Below are 16,988 nucleotides of genomic sequence, written 5' to 3' on the forward strand. Positions count from 1 at the left end.
TCTTTCTCTAGTTCAGCAGCAGGAACTTTGATTTATAAGAAAGGAATAAGCTAAATATTACAGTACTAAGGCTTATATGGATGCTGCGGGGATGGTGACGGGGCGATGAATGGGATGGCAGTGGCGGTGACAGGGCGGTGAAAGGGATGGCGGTGACGGGGCGGTGCAGAGGATGGTGGGCCGGGGACGGGGCGGTGACAGATTTTTTTCCCCGTGTCATTCTCTAATTTAAACCTTATGCAACTTTTGTAAAGGCCACATTACAACTTTTTTCTCACTTGGTGGGGGGAGGCAGATGGCAAGGAACACAGCAGCCTTTTCCACAAATATATTAATACTACCTAACTTCGTGACTTTACAGGATATTGTTTTAATAATATTCTCCAAGGCTAAGCAAATTTCCATCTAAATATTAGCATATCTGTATAAAAAGTACATGATCGGACAGTGTATAGAGGCATGTTTTGGGTAGAGCAGAGGCAGAGTTGGGATGAAATAATGTGTGTGCTCTTTACATACACACACAAGCTTAAAGACTCAATTTTCATTCTAAATTGTTGAAAGCAGTAAAAACAAACAGGGGCACACACTCTAAACTCAGAGAAAGAAACAGACATACAGACATCAAGACATTATATACCCTCCCCCTCTACTACCACCCCACACCCAGAGTGAGACTCAGATGAGATCACAACCCATACATTGACCGACAACAACAAATAGAGATCCCACAGCCACATAATTCATATTAGATGACATTTTAAAAACTAAACTTTAGTTCAGCATCCTACCACTAGCTTTTCACTATGTTCCCATCCCCCCTGATATTTTTGTCTCGTACTTAGTTTATAACAAACATAATCATACTCAATAATCCAATTAAAAATAAGATTTGATTACCATGTCTAGAGGACAGCATGTGCTTTAACAAAAGGCAACATATATCAATAACTACAATGCAGCTACAAAATCATAAACACCTTTTTAAAGACCTAGGTGGTGACTCGTTTCACATGACTCAGGACTCGCCATTATATCATCATCAGTCAATACAACTTTTATTTTAAAATATATTTTCTTTATCTTAAAAAAAATGTTTTCAATTTGCCAAATATATTATAGCACTAACCTTTATAGAAGCATATCAGTTCAACAAACAAGTTTCTGCTTCAAATATACCTAAAGTTTTTATGATGTGTTTTTGCCACTGAAACAAGCCTCTTTTCAGTCTCTATCTTCCTTACGAGTGCCTTGCATTGGACCTGCCATTCCTTATGCCACTTCTTTTATCTTCAGTTTCAGAAACTTCTGTTTTCTGAAGAATGTTCTTTTAGCCCCAATAGCCTCCATCTTACTTTTTAACCATGCCAGCTATTGTTGGGCCTTTCTTTTGTCCTTAATACATGGAACATATCTGGTCTGGGCTTCTAGGATGGTATTTTTGATCAGAGTCCACGCCTGGTGTAAAGTTTTTGACCTTTGCAGCTGCTCCTCTTTTTTCTTTTTTTTAACTATTCTCTTCATTTTATTACATTCGATTTTTTGGGAAAGATAAATGCTAACATATTGAATGACTCATGTGTACTTATTCCAGTTATTAAATCAAATTTGATCATACTATGATCCACTCTTGTCAAGTGGTCCCACTGTTACTTCTTGCACTAGATCATGTGACCCAGTAAGGGTAAATCTAGACTTGCTCTTCCTATTGTTGGGTTCTGAACCAGCAGTTACATAAAGCAGTCCTTTATTTATCTATGAACCTTACTTCCCCAGGATGCTCTTCTGTTAAATCTATCTAACCAATACTGGCGTAATCGAGATCACCCACTATTATTGTGTTACCTAATCTGTTAGCTTCCCTAATTTCTACTAACATTTCAATATCTATTTGTTTTGGCCAGGTGCACAGAAGTATACCCCTTCACTCTAATATAAGTTGTATCCTAGTATGGCAATGTCCCATTAGTTATCCTCTTTCGACCAAGCCTCTGAGATGCCTACTGTAAGTACCTTTTCATTTACTGCTATATATTCCAATTCTCCAATCTTTACTTTTTTAGGATTCCAGCATTTGTATACAAATAATAGCAACAAAAACACTGTTTGTTTGAGGTTAACATTTTGTGCAGCAGTTGTCAGTGAAAATTTGCAGTCTTTCAAGTCTGTCTGATCTTTATTTAAAGTCACCTGGCCTACTATTGTCTTTATTACAACCTATCTACCAGGATGCCCTAAATTTCCCTGTTTTGGTGATCCTCAAAGATTGCCGATTCTAAACCACGCACTTTTGAGTGATTGTTAGCCTTTCCTCAAGTTGTAGTTAAACTGCTTTATCTCCTTTTTAAATGTTGATGTCAACAGCCTGGCTCCACACTGGTCAAGGTGAAGCCCATCCTTCTGAAACAGGCTCCTCCTTTCCCAGAATGTTGCCCAGTTCTAACAAATCTAAATCACTCCTCCATGCACTATGATTGCATCCACTCGTTGAGACATTGAATCTCTGCCTTGTCTCGGATCTTGTGTGTAGATCAGGCATTTCTGGGAAAGCTACTATGGAGATTCTGAATTTTAACTTTCTATCTAAAAGTATGACTGGCTTCCAGAACCTTCCTCCCATCTATGTCATTAGTACCCACATGTACCAAGAAAGTTGGCTCCTCCCCAGCACTGACTAATAACTAATCTAGGTTATGTAGGAAGCACATTACCTTCGCACCAGGCAGGCAAGTGACCAAGTAATCCAAATGTCCATCAGCCACCCTGCTATCTATATAATAAAATCACCAATTTTACTACCTGTCTTAACCCTTCCCATCTAGGCACATGCCTTAGGAGACTCCAACAAAGAATGGACCCACAGGGCATCCTCTGCCTCAACAAGCATGCAAACTGTACTGCTGGTCTTTTGACCCACAGACATCCCTGCGGACGCGACCTTGCAAAGGAACGCAGTCAGCCCAGATCCCAGATACACTCCCTCCCCATGTAGCCATGCAGCCTGCACTCAGACCCGCTAGTGGACGAACCTGGGGTCTCTGTGATCTCCCACAGCCAGCTGTCCCTACTGGAAAGTTATGAACCACAAAGGCATGAAGCGTGAAAAAAAAAAAGAGCGAGTTTAAAGAAAATAAACACGAACAGAAGCTCTTCCTGTCTAGCTTGTAGGAATGCAACTGGAGTTCTGTGGGCAGTCCTGAGATAGGAGAGGAGGGACTGAAAACATTATGTAAATGATGCTACCTACAAGCTGTCTAGTTGCTACAGATGCTTAATCCACTTGTCCAGGAATAGAGCAGGATTATACAAGAACTGGGGATTGCCCTGCAAGCTACAGTCCGCCCTCATGGTGTTTGTGTTTTTTCCGAGGAGTGTAGCCCCAAATATAGGGTCCTCTGGCACCAAAACCTCTTGAAAATGGAGTAAAAAATCCTGAAAATAATAAAAAATGAACAGAGCAGATCAGAACACCTCTTCTTGGTTTGCTTGCAGAAGGAAAAACTGGAGAGCGCTACACTCAACCAGTTGGTGAAGGAGGAGTTAAATGATATAATTGACACCCTTCTGCAAGTAGTTCGTAAGCATGGATCGATCACCAAATGTATAGACTCCTGTGTATATGTAATAGAACTGGAATCTGTTTGGATTAATTTAACAGTAAAAATCCTGAATTTTCAACTACTCTCCCCAAATCGTCTGACTTCTGTTCACCAATTTTTGCTCTCCCTTTGTTATTTGAAACCACCCAGTGGTTTTAAGACTCCAGTTTTGTGACAGGATGGCATGCATCTTAGAGAAAATAACAAATAAGAAAAAAGAACAGAACAAAAGAAACAAACCAGACACACACACACACACATATCATATAGTATATATTTCCTGTAGATTATACAGTTGAACTGATATCGATCACTTTTATCCAAATTTTATCAGTTTCAACTCTATAGTCTACAGAAAATAAAACATTTAGAAGAAATCTAAGACACATGCAATTGAAACTTATAATATGACAAAACTCCTTTACACTCATATCTATCCACTGAAGCAATGTGGCTTGCCAAACAATGGTGCTTAATGTCTGTGCTTCCATCACATGCATTCTGTTACTGGTTTTATCTCTCTTTCATTTTGTTCTAATAAGTTGCTGGTGTTGGCTTCTTCTTTTGTGACAGTGGGCAAGTGTAAAACAAATATCACTTTCCCACATGGCACTGCAAGGAAGGAGCAGATCTCTCAATGCTTCATCCCTCACTCCCAACCTGACTCACACATATACCTCTTGTTGTTTTGCTCTGCTTTGCAGCTGGCTGACCTCTATTTTAGAAGACTGCTCCAAAAATCCCACTGTTTCAGAAAATTGGTCTGCAGGCCCATTGACGACAGAGGACTTAGGAGATGATACTATCTCATCAGGAGGATAGGAGGTTGCCACAGTACTAGTGGAAACTTTAGCATCCAGAGGAGACCAGTTCTCATCCCAGACATCCATACCTACAGAAACTGGCTCAAGGTATGGCAACTCCAAGGTATTATCCTGGACTTCCTGAAAAACAGAACAGATAAGGTAATTTTATAACAGATCACAGAAAATAAAGGATAAAATGAACATATCTTGTGACTGTACATGCACTCTATCCAAACTCCTCCCAAAGCATGCCTAGGCCTGGGTCACATAAAAAATAATTACCTACTTGTCATACTGCACACTTGTGCATGGGAAAGGGAGGAAGACAATTTTAAAGAGGAGTTTTATACATGTTCTATACAATTATTCCCTTTGTCAAACAGATATGAAAAAAATATGTGTAGGTCTTACACTTTATTCCAGTTCTACTTGTTTCCCCATAATCTGAGTCCAATAAAGATATAGAGCAAAGGTTTTACATTTAGGGAAAGATAAAAATTGTAGGGCTACTCTTATTGAATTACCTACAAATCCTAACAGTACCAGAAGATAGGATTTGGTCCCAGTTTAATGTTATTACAAGATCTGAAGTTCTGAGATCTGAGAAAATATATTTTGGATACATGTCCTATATCACCCAACCGATTATCTAGAAAATTTTGATATTTTACATCCAGTTCAATCTGGATTTTGGAACAGGTTTAGCATAGAGACTGTAGTAGGCTCATTGATATTATTGGCCTAGGCTTAATAAGTTGTGCTATTTTGGTTTAATTCGATTTGTCTAGTGCATTTGATCTTTTGATCACAAGATATTGCTTCCGATTTTAAATGATATTGGAATTACAGATTAGGTGTTTGACTGGTTTGAGGGTTTTCTAACCCAGAGAACATATAGAGTAAAAACTGATGGAACATTATCTGATATATGGACAGTGATTGTGATGTTCCATAAGGCTCACACTCCCTAATTTTGTTCAGTCTTATGATACATTCACAGAGTGCTATATTTGACAGGATTAATGTTTCATTTTACACATACCCCAAAGATAATACAACAATTCTACCTTTACCATAAGATACTATTAATGATCTGTTAGGTATTAAATTATGCCTGTCTCTAGTTGAGAAATAAGTATCTACTCATAGACTGAAATTAAACAAAGATAATACAAAATTTATTTGGACAGGTCCACCAAAAGAGACACTGATAAATCCAACTTTTCTGATTGAGGATCTCAGAGTACAAATTTGACATTTCTACTCAAGAATTAGAGGAGTTCGTATAGCTGAAACTGGTTTTCTGAAGATTTTTATCAACAGGTCCAGGGGGTGGCCATAAGTGCTACTTTTGAACCCTCAGTTGCCACATTATACAATATATGGTTTATTTTGAGACATCGCTATTATATCCTTTTACTTATTTTTCGCCAGTAATATTGTGGAAGAGGTTCTTGGATGACGTGTTTTTTTTATATGGGGTGGGAGTGAAGAATGATTTTCTGATAGAAGACATAGGATTTTGTATTGTAGCTTCAGAAATCTGGCAATGTCCGGATGAAACAAGAGAGCCCAGTGAGGACTTTGTCCAGACCCTTCTGGAGGAAGGCAAGCACCACTGACACCGAAGCTGAATACGGTTCCACACCGTCATGGTCGCAGCAATATTGGAAGTCTTCCATGCCCTAGCATAAGCAGAGACTGAAGTCAACTTCTTAGACTTGAGAAGAGTTGCAATGATATCAGAATAGCCTTTTCGTTCTAGCGCTGCCATACAAAAAGAGCAAAGTGATTCGGATCCTCTAAGCCAGGGGTGTCCAATGTCGGTCCTCGAGGGCCGCAATCCAGTCGGGTTTTCAGGATTTCCCCAATGAATATGCATTGAAAGCAGTGTATGCACATAGATCTCATGCATATTCATTGGGGAAATCCTGAAAGCCCTCGAGGACCGACATTGGACACCCCTGCTCTAGGCAGACTAGACCCTGAGACAGGAGGTCTGGATGGACCTGAAACTGGAGGCTACGTCTTTTGCGAAGACGCATCAAATCTGCTTACCACGGATTGCGAGGCCAATCTGGAACCACCAGAATGACACTGCCCTGATGGGCCACTATCCGCCAAAAGACTTGGCCTATAATGGGCCAGGGAGGAAAAACATACCACAGGACTCCCTGAGGCCACGGTTGGACTAGGGCATCTAGCCCATCACTTCCAGATTTGACTCTTCGATTGAAGAACCTGTCTGCATTTTTGTACTTTGCTGCTGCCATAAGGTTGAATTGTGGGCAATCCCAGTGCAGAACAATGGCCTAAAATGCTGCCAGAGAGAGCGTTCATTCACCTGGATTCAAAGTCTGTCTGCTGAGGAAATCTGCTTAACAATGTCCACTCTCGCTACATGGGCCGCCGAGAACGCCTGGAGATGCTCCACCCAGTGGAAAAGCAGATGAGTTTCCAGAGCAGAGATGCACTCCTGGTACCTTTCTGGCGAATGGTTTATGCCATTGCTGTTGCATTGTTGGAGAAGACCCTGACACTTGGCCCTCCCGTCTCCTGTAGTCTCACCAAATCTAATCGAATGGCGCGCAGCTCCAGTCGGTTGATTGACCATTTCTTCTGTGAGAGCAACCAACGCCCCTGAAGTGGGCACCAAATGCAATGGGCTCTCCAGCCCCGGAGGCTGGCATCGCTCATGACTACCACCCAGGAAGTGATCCGCAGAGGCATGCCCATTGAAAGGGTCTGAGGCTGCAACCACCAACTCATGTTAGCTCAAGCTGCCAGCATCCAAAGAAGGCACTTTTGTAGCACGTCTGTCTGTGGGGACCAGTAGAAGAACGCATGCTGGAGACGCATGTGAGCTCTTGCCCAAGGCACATCGACTACAGCTGCCATGGACCCCCAAGACCATAGTCCATGCCGATGGAGCTGCCTCATCCAGGAGACAGGAAATCAGAGAGCACAGCTTCTGTCTGAATGTTTCAGGCAGATAAACATGACCAACTGCCATGTCGAATAGAACACCCAGATACTCCAGAGACTGTGTCAGCGTCAAATGGCTCTTTCTGTAATTCACAAGCCTCCTGGGTTTTACAGGACTCGTAGCACCCAATCCACCATTCGCTGACCTTCAGGAAACAAGGGAGCCCTGAACAGCCAGCCAGGAATGGACCTGTAAACCCATCTTGAACAGGTAAGCTGCTACTACCATCACCATCTTGGTAAAGGTGCGAGGAGCCTTCGCCAGGCCAAAAGGAAGACCTGTAAATTGGTAAAGATTTAGCAGCACATAAAATCTAAGAAACTTGCTGTGGTCCAGGAAGATGGGAATGTGCAAGGAGGCCTCTGTCAGATCCAGAGAGTCTAGGAACTCTGCTGCTATGACTGTCTGAACCATTTCCAAGCGGAGGCACGGCACTCTGAGCGCTGCATGCACATGCTTAAGATCCAGGATGGGTCTCCAATCGCTGAAGTATATTGAGTACCTGCCTGAGCCCAAGATTTTGGGCAGGACCTGTTCTATGGCCTGAATGTCCAACAAGCACTGGACCATGGCTTGCAATTTGACAGCATTTTCCAGGCATCTCACCAGAGTCCACAAACCAATCTGTAAGAGGTTGGGCAAATGTCCACTCATAGCCGAACTGGATTATGTCAAAGATTCACTGATCGGACGAAATCTGGACCCATGCCTGCCAGTATGCTGAGAGTTTGTTCCCTATATGGAGTAGGGCAGCCCCTAGCCTGGCGTCAATGTGAATTCTTGGCCGAGGGAGCTGCTCGAGGACGACCAGTTACGTCTGGGTCCCAAGAATTTCTGCCTGTAGCCCGGGGAAGCTCGCTGCAATGTGCAGCTGGAATACTGTTGAGATCGCCTAAGCCACAAAAATTAAACTGCCCTGAGCCCCTAGAGGTTCTGGGTCTGCTGCCAGACAAGGTCCTTGGGTACCTGTCCACCACAGAATTTATAAGATCACACAGACCCTTGCCAAACTGCCCCTCAAAGGGAAGTCTCGTGAGAGTAGCCTTAGAGGTGGAAACATTAGCCCACTGTCTGACCTAGATCATTCTGTAAGCAGAAATTAAATAAGCTGACATTTTGCCCAGGACCCATAGAATGTCATATAGGGCATCAGTAACATATCCATACCAGAGAACAAAAGTTGAGGAGGAAGCTCGACCGCCTCAGGTGTCAAAGTACGCAGGCTGGACAGATGTGTGGGACAAAGGATGCCTTCGAAGCATCTTTGATTCCCAGGGCCATTACCTCGAAAAGCCTCTTGAGAACGACATCTAGTTGGTGGTCCTGCATGTCTTTGAGCACCATGTCACCTTTGCTTCGAAGGGAGGTGCACTTGGTAGCCTGAGCCATCAGGGAATCCACTCTACTCTGATTGAAAAGCTGCTGACACTCCTGTGCCAAAGGATTCAAATGGGACATGGCTCTCGCCACTTTGAGAGCCCCCCTCCCCCAGGCGCATCCTACTGCTCCGAAATGAGGATGTTAACAGCCGGATATCAGGGAAACGCTGCGGACTGAGCTCTCACTCCACACATGAAGAAAGAGGAAATACAAGGAGTTGGCTGAGTGCTTAAATGCAGGGGCTTAGAGATAAGATCTGGCAAGGCCACAGACTTAAAGAAGCACAGGACTGAAGGATCATCCCCCAGTTCAGAGGCTAGAACAGGATCCTGAGAGCCAGCATACATTCCCAGGTCCCCAGCCAAGGGAAAAACATCCCTCGATTATAAAGGATCTGCAAAATGGCTATTATCAGTAATCTGCATGAGCAGGATCTCCCAAATCTGGAATAGCAACAGACTGTGAAGAAAAAATGCCCTGGGAGGCAAAGCCGTAGGGAGACAAGTCCAAGGCGTAGCTAAACTGCATAGGAGAAGCATGACTCTCATGATAGGCATTCCACAAAAATTTCACAAAGTCTGAGAAAGCCTCCGGACAATGGAATGCAGAGTTACCCCTAGATGACTTAGCCTTGTGTTTCTTGGGCTGCCGGGCATCTGCTAACCATTCTTTTTGTTGTCACCTGCTTAGTCAGGGGAGAGGTTTTTCCACTTCTAGTTGATATGCTCAGCTACTAATGAAACTATATTTAGAAACTTAAAAATATACCACAGTATCAAGCAAAACTCAAACAATGCTTTGAATAAAAGTGAACTTATACGTATCCAATATTAGGTTTATATAGGTGCCGGAACTAGATGCAGTAAGAAATTCTTGCCCAAGCAAGCTCAGAACATGCCTAGAACTAGAACTGATGTTTGAGTAAGGGTGGGGGTGCTCACAAGCATTTCTTAGGCAGTAGATCATCTGCAGATGTCATACTTGCCTGGACAAGCCCAATCAGACACGTCAAACATTTAGTTGTTCTATGAATTTATTTGATTTCTATATGACATGGTAACCCAGAAATTCTTTCAAATATGCCTAATGTCAAATTTACTTATATTTACATGTTTAATCTACATCCATGTTCACAGTATACACAGGGAAAGATTATGCAAAAAGTCAGCCAAAGTGTGTATAATAGCCAAAAATAAGAACTGACTGTACTGACAACTAGTGCACAGAGAGTGGAAAGGATTTATAAAGAGTATGCTCAGAAAAGTGAAACTCTGAAGAGAGAGTGACAACCCTCTCTTGGGGTAAGAGTTTACCGTCCAGTCATTGCATAATTGATTCAAATTGATTGTTTGGAGCATCAGAAACACTTCTGCAAATGATCTTCTCATGGATATAAATTTTGAATTCCTTCTGCAAATGATCATCTAATGCATCACAACGTATAATGTTTAAAGATTGATTTTGGGTCTCCTGAAGCAGACCACGAAACGGGGCCACGTTGAGACCCGAGACCCCTATAACAAGTTTATCTTTATAAGATAAATGCATCATCAAAAATCCAATGAGATTTATTATATTTTATATCTCAAAAATTTTTTTGAACCTGGACTGTGTTTAGAAATTACAAGATTTAAAATTAGTTTTTATTACCTTTACTAGTTCTCAGAGAGTGATTTTTTGAATCAATTATGCAATGACTGGACGGTAAACTCTTACCCCAAGAGAGGGTTGTCACTCTCTCTTCAGAGTTTCACTTTTCTGAGCATACTCTTTATAAATCCTTTCCACTCTCTGTGCACTAGTTGTCAGTACAGTCAGTTCTTATTTTTGGCTAATCTACATCCATAGCATAATGATAGCATTATCACCTGTTTAATGCAAAATTATCAGCTGATTTTAAGGGAAAAAACAGATTTTGATGGTGCTTATATTCATTGGCTTTGAGCGACCCCAGGATGGGCCTAAAACATTGTACAAAAAATATATTGTGATCAAGCATAAACAAATTCATGGGAAAGACTTCAATTAGTAAAGTTTCTCCAACTTTAGTTTTTCCTGGACAACCCTAATGTGTAGGCATTTCTCTGCTTGTCAATGAAGAAGTTCCCAGTTAAACTTGAGATTCCTTCCGTCCAAACACACCAGAGGTTTCAGGCCTGTATAGGTTGGACCTTGAGGACAATTGCTCTGTTTATACATCATCAGAAATGTCTGAAGCTGTAGGTATTAAAGACTAAATAGGTTTGCAGTGGTTATTTGTTTTGAGAAAATGATTACTTCTCCTACCCAAGAATCTGATTTTCCTGTGCTAAGTTCCATGTTCATTGTCCTTTGCACATTGGGGTTGCTCTCCTCGGGGCCCGATTTTGAAGGAGAAAGAACTAATTCTGAAATATGTTCCTCCTCTACTGGCTGTTCTGGAGCAGGTTTCAAGTACAGAACAGAAGGATTTAGCTCTTGAAATGCCTGTAAAGAGAGAGCATTCAATTTTATTGACATATAATTCATCAAACACTAAAAGTTTGAGCTCATTCTACAAACAGCTTTTGAAGAATATATACTTCTTTAACTTAGTCAGAAGCATATTAAATTAGGTAAAAAGGCTGATCACTTGTAATTTGTTTGATCATGATTTCTACAAATCCAAATGGATTAGCACGGCAGCTACAGTGGTTCATTGATCAACCTTCTGAAAGCTGCAGAGGTTCATCAGAAAGTGCTAGGCATATCCTTTCCTAAGCCCTCATGCAGTCTTTACCCCTAGACAGTAGAGTGGCTTCAGAGTGAGCAGACATACTTCAGTCCTATTCCTAAAGCATTCAGTTTTCTCTCTATAAATAGACAGGATACATTTTCTGTACTCCAGTGGCACCTTTCCTCACCCTGAATGAGATGTGGTCAGTTTGCTTGACAGCATGATTTTTAGCCTTCAGGACACGATGTAGGTAGATGTCTTCACCTGTGGATGTGTCACACAGGAAGAGGTAAAGAACATGGTTTATGTACTTGTACACAACGCCCACTAGTGGTCTCACAGCACATAACATTCGGAATAGATTGATGGCGCTGACAGTCCAACGTGCCTAGAATAACAGAGAAGAAAAAAAGGTAAGGGAATCGACACCATTATTCTGTTCCTCTTGACATTACATAAGAAAGGGAAGGGTATTGGGGAAGAAGTATACTAGAGCTCTGCTCAGCATTCTTCTAGAAAGATTTCAAAGATGTGCATTACCTAAAAAAAAATAAAAAGTTTCAAGTTTATTAAAAATTTGATTAATCGCTTATTCAAAATTCTAAGCAATGTACAAAAAGTAAAATTACAAATTTCTGGGGGAGACAAAACAAACAAATATGACTAACCCGACAAAACATTAAAAAGAAGAAAAAAAACAGGGAAAGAAATACAAATTGTTGATAGTAAATGAGACAAATAAGGGGAAAAAAACACCAGGAAGAGTAAAAGTAGTAGACTTACAATAAGTAAGAAAATAAGAATCACTGGAGGCTCCAATCTATCTTTCTAGCAGTCAAATGCATCTTTAAAAAGAAAGCATTTTAACTTGCTCTTAAATCTGTCTAGATTGTGTTCTTCACTTAAATGAATGGGGAGGGAATTCCATGTTTGAGGAGCTGTGACAGAAAAAATGAATTGCCGTCATGTGTTAATGTTTTTGAGAGAGGGAACAATTAATAAATGTTGGTCGTTGGATCTAAGTAATCTTGCTGGAGTGTAAGAAATCAATAGTCTATGAATAAAGGCGGAGTTTTATAAAAAAAGGACCTTAGCATCTTTAACAAAGTCCTTTATTTCTAGAATTTTAAAGGTGCTCTTAACCAGCCCCCTAAGCCAAGCACATTAAATGCCTCCACTATACTGGGTTCTTAGTGCTATTTTCAGCATTCTTTTTGTTCTTCTAAGGGTAAACCAACATGGCTACAAGAAAGCAGTATACACCATAAGGAATTAATGCAAATATGCATCTTCTACAGCAGATTTTTCAAGAGTTTAACAAATCACATTTTCATAGTTGCATATATTTACATATTAAATTCTGCAATTAGAAACACTAAAAAATGCCATGGTGATGACGTATGAGGGGGGGCATGGCTCCTATGGTCAATCCTATACCACTTCCTACAGTGACTGAACTGAGAAGAGGGATCTAAGGCAGCATAGAGCACAGCTGGCAAGAGAGCAACAATAGGGCTTTTAAGTACCTAGATGTGCTTAAGGCCACCTGCACCTGACCCACTTTGATAGGAAGTTTGTGTCAGAGGAGACGGGGCTCTGCAGGCCTAAAGCAGCACAGGAATTGAAAAACTGCACGCTGCATTTCCTGCTCAAGACAAAAGTAGGGGTAGCAGTGGAAAAGACAGATAATGGACAAAGCAGGGTTGTGGGAGGGAAAGAGATGCTGGACATACTGGAGGGAGCTGGAGCAGGAAAGCAATGTTACTTACCGTAACAGTTGTTATCCAGGGACAGCAGGCAGCTATTCTCACTAGTGGGTGATGTCATCAGACAGAGCCCCGGTATGGACGTCTCACAAGCACGTGTTGCTTGTAGAAACTTAAAGTTTCTAGATGCCCGCACCGCGCATGCGCCGGTGCCTTCCTACCCGGAGATCCGGGCGTGTCTCCTCAGTTCAGGTAGCTAGCCTGAGAAGCCAACCCAGGGGAGGTGGGTGGGACGTGAGAATAGCTGCCTGCTGTCCCTGGATAACAACTGTTACGGTAAGTAACATTGCTTTATCCCAGGACAAGCAGGCAGGTATTCTCACTAGTGGGTGACCTCCAAGCTAACCTCAGTGGGATGGAGGGGGAGTTGGCGACTTAAGAGAATAAATTTTTCAATACTGTTTGGCCAAACTGTCCATCCCGTCTGGAGAGGGTATCCAGACAATAATGTGAGGTGAATGTGTGAACCGAGGACCAGGTGGCAGCCTTACAAATTTCCTCGATTGGTGTTGATCTGAGGAATGCTACTGAGGCTGCCATTGCTCTGACCTTATGGGCTGTGACCTTACAAGGAAGTGATAATCCAGCCTGGGCATAGCAGAAAGAGATATAAGCCGCCATCCAATTAGAGATGGTGCGCTTTGATACGGGTCTTCCCAACTTGTTAGGATCGAAGGAGACAAAAAGTTGAGGAGTGGTTCTGTGTGGCTTGGTGCGATCCAGGTAGAAAGCCAAGGCACGTTTACAGTCTAGAGTGTGAAGGGCCGATTCTCCGTGGTGAGAATGAGGCTTAGGGAAGAATACTGGAAGTACAATGGATTGGTTGAGATGAAATTCGGAGACCACCTTAGGCAGGAATTTCGGGTGAGTGCGGAGGACCACCTTGTCATGATGGAATACTGTGAATGGTGGGTCCGCCATCAATGCCTGGAGTTCGCTGACTCTGCGAGCGGACGTAAGGGCTACAAGGAAAAGCACTTTCCAGGTGAGATACTTAAGAGGGGCCCTGTTGAGAGGTTCAAACGGGGGCTTCATGAGATGGGAAAGGACTACATTGAGGTCCCAAACTACTGGGGGTGGTTTGAGAGGAGGGTTAACATGGAAGAGTCCTTTCATAAATTTGGCGACCACCGGATGGGCCGAGAGGGGTTTCCCTTGTAGGGGCTGGTGGAACGCCGCAATAGCGCTCAGGTGGACTCGTATGGATGTGGACTTGAGCCCAGATTGAGATAGGTGTAGGAGATAGTCCAGCACGGAGGATAAGGAAGCTCGCTGAGGTTCCTTTGACTTAGAAACACACCATGAGGAGAATCTGGTCCATTTCTGGGAGTAGCATTGTCGAGTGGCGGGCTTCCTGGAAGCTTCCAAGACCTCCCTCACTTCTTGTGAGAATTGGTGAGGGGTTACGTTGAGAGGAACCAAGCTGTCAGGTGGAGAGACTGCAGGTTGGGATGAAGTAGTGATCCTTGATGTTGAGTAAGTAGTGAAGGAAACACTGGAAGTGGTACTGGTTCCCTGCTGCTGAGTTGAAGTAGGAGGGAGAACCAAGGTTGTCTGGGCCACCGAGGAGCTATTAGAATCATGGTGGCCCGTTCGAGTTTCAGCTTGACCAGAGTCTTCTGGATCAGCGGGAATGGTGGGAACGCATATAGAAATCGTTTCCCCCAGTTCAGTAGAAAAGCATCTGCCTCGAGGCGATGAGGAGTGTAGATCCTGGAGCAAAACTGAGGCAGTTTGGAGTTGTGGGGAGCCGCAAAGAGGTCTATCTGAGGCGTCCCCCATTGCGTGAAGATTTGGTGAAGGGGGCTGGAATGGAGAGTCCATTCGTGCGGTTGTAGCAGACGGCTTAGTTTGTCTGCTAAGACGTTGTTCTCCCCCTGGATGTATACTGCTCTGAGTAGGGCGTTGTGGCGCACCGCCCAGTCCCAGACTCGTAGAGCTTCCTGGCAAAGGAGGGCCGAGCCCGTGCCTCCTTGCTTGTTGATATAATACATGGCGGCCTGATTGTCTGTGCGAATGAGGATTACCATGTCGTGAAGTAGGTGTTGGAAAGCTTGGAGCGCATTGAAGATGGCTCTGAGTTCCAGTAGATTGATTTGGTGTAGTCTTTCCGCACTGGTCCAGAATCCTTGGGTGCGGAGACCCTCCAGGTGGGCCCCCCATGCATAATTCGACGAATCGGTTGTGAGAACTTTCTGATGGGGGGGAGAGTGCATCAGCAAACCTCTGGATAGATTCGAAGAGGTCATCCACCAAAGTAGAGACTGCCGAAGAGCAGGTGTGACTAAGATGTGTTTGGATAGTGGATCGGACGTCTGATTCCACTGTGATGCCAGGGTCCACTGGGGGATCCTGAGGTGGAGTCTGGCAAAGGGTGTCACATGTACTGTGGAGGCCATATGGCCCAGGAGCACCATCAGTTGTCTCGCCGGTAGGGTTTGGCGAGTAGACACCGACTGGCAGAGATGAAGAAGAGACTCCATGCGTTGCAGAGGCAGGAATGCTCGGAGTCGGGTGGTGTCCAGGACCGCTCCGATGAAGGGGAGGGACTGGGTGGGTTGTAGGTGAGACTTGGAGAAGTTGATCTCGAAGCCCAAATTCTGGAGGAAGTAGGTTGTAGCCAAGGCCGCCGAAGTGACCTCTGGGGCTGACGGGGCCTTGATGAGCCAGTCGTCGAGGTATGGGAACACCTGTAGACCCCTGTCCCGGAGTGCCGCGGCCACTACCGCCAGGCACTTTGTGAAGACTCTGGGGGACGAAGATAGGCCGAATGGTAGCACTCGATACTGTAGGTGCAGATTTCCCACCCGAAATCTGAGGAACTTTCGGGAGGCCGGGTGAATGGGGATGTGAGTGTAGGCCTCCTTGAGATCCAGGGAGCATAACCAGTCGTTCTGCTCGAGGAGGGGGTATAGAGAAGCCAAAGTCAACATGCGAAACTTCTCTTTGACCAGGAACTTGTTGAGGGCCCGAAGGTCTAAAATGGGTCGCAGGTCGCCCGTTTTCTTCGGGACGAGGAAGTACCGGGAGTAAAACCCTCGGTTCAATTGGTCTGACGGGACCGGCTCGACAGCCCGAAGCTGAAGTAAGGTTTGGACTTCCTGAAGAAGAAGGGTGGTCTGCGTCGAGCTTGAAGGATACTCTCTTGGAGGATGGTCCGGGGGGACCCGGTGGAATTGAAGAGAGTATCCTTCTCTTATGATGGTGAGGACCCATAGGTCCGTGGTTATGGCCTCCCATCGATGGTAAAAAAGATGGAGGCGGCCCCCTATGGGAGAGGCCGAGGTTATGCTCCCGGGAGGGGCGTCAAAAGGGCTGGGGAGCCTTAGGTACAGCCGGTGGCTGAGATTTTTGCTGAGACTTCTGGGGAGGTTGTCTCTTCGCAGGCTGTCTCGCAGCAGGCGTTTGTCTGGGCATGTAACGCCGCTGGTAAATCAGGGGTGGCCTGGAAGGTCGAGACTGTTGAGGTTTGGGTTTGGGCCGCAGGATGGATTGAAAAGATTTTTCATGATCCGACAGCTTCTTGGTAACAGTTTCGATAGACTCATCGAACAGGTCAGCTCCAGCACATGGTACATTGGCGAGTCTGTCCTGTAGGTTGGGATCCATATCGATTGTACGGAGCCATGCCAGGCGACGCATAGCTACCGCGCTTGCGGCGGCGCGTGCCGAGAGTTCGAATGCATCGAAGGAGGATTGCATCAGCTGGAGGCGTAATTGGGAGAGGGAGGCTACCACTTCCTCGAACTCGAATCG

General features: G+C 44.0%; 1 protein-coding gene across 3 annotated transcripts in view; it reads right to left on the reverse strand.

The window, feature by feature from the left end:
• The window catches only part of TDRD5 (tudor domain containing 5), a 120,867-nt gene that overhangs the window by 14,714 nt on the left and 89,165 nt on the right, over positions 1 to 16,988 (reverse strand). For 2 of the 3 annotated variants that reach the window (XM_033916885.1, XM_033916888.1), the window contains exons 12-14: positions 11,654 to 11,854; positions 11,058 to 11,237; positions 4,277 to 4,543 (exon numbers count right to left, since the gene is read on the reverse strand). In XM_033916885.1, the coding sequence (XP_033772776.1) occupies positions 4,277 to 4,543; positions 11,058 to 11,237; positions 11,654 to 11,854 (648 nt within the window). The remainder of the gene's footprint in view (positions 1 to 4,276; positions 4,544 to 11,057; positions 11,238 to 11,653; positions 11,855 to 16,988) is intronic. The other variant, XM_033916886.1, reaches the window with a different exon arrangement.

The sequence above is a fragment of the Geotrypetes seraphini genome, chromosome 12 (assembly GCF_902459505.1).
Source record: "Geotrypetes seraphini chromosome 12, aGeoSer1.1, whole genome shotgun sequence".
Classification (NCBI taxonomy): domain Eukaryota; kingdom Metazoa; phylum Chordata; class Amphibia; order Gymnophiona; family Dermophiidae; genus Geotrypetes; species Geotrypetes seraphini.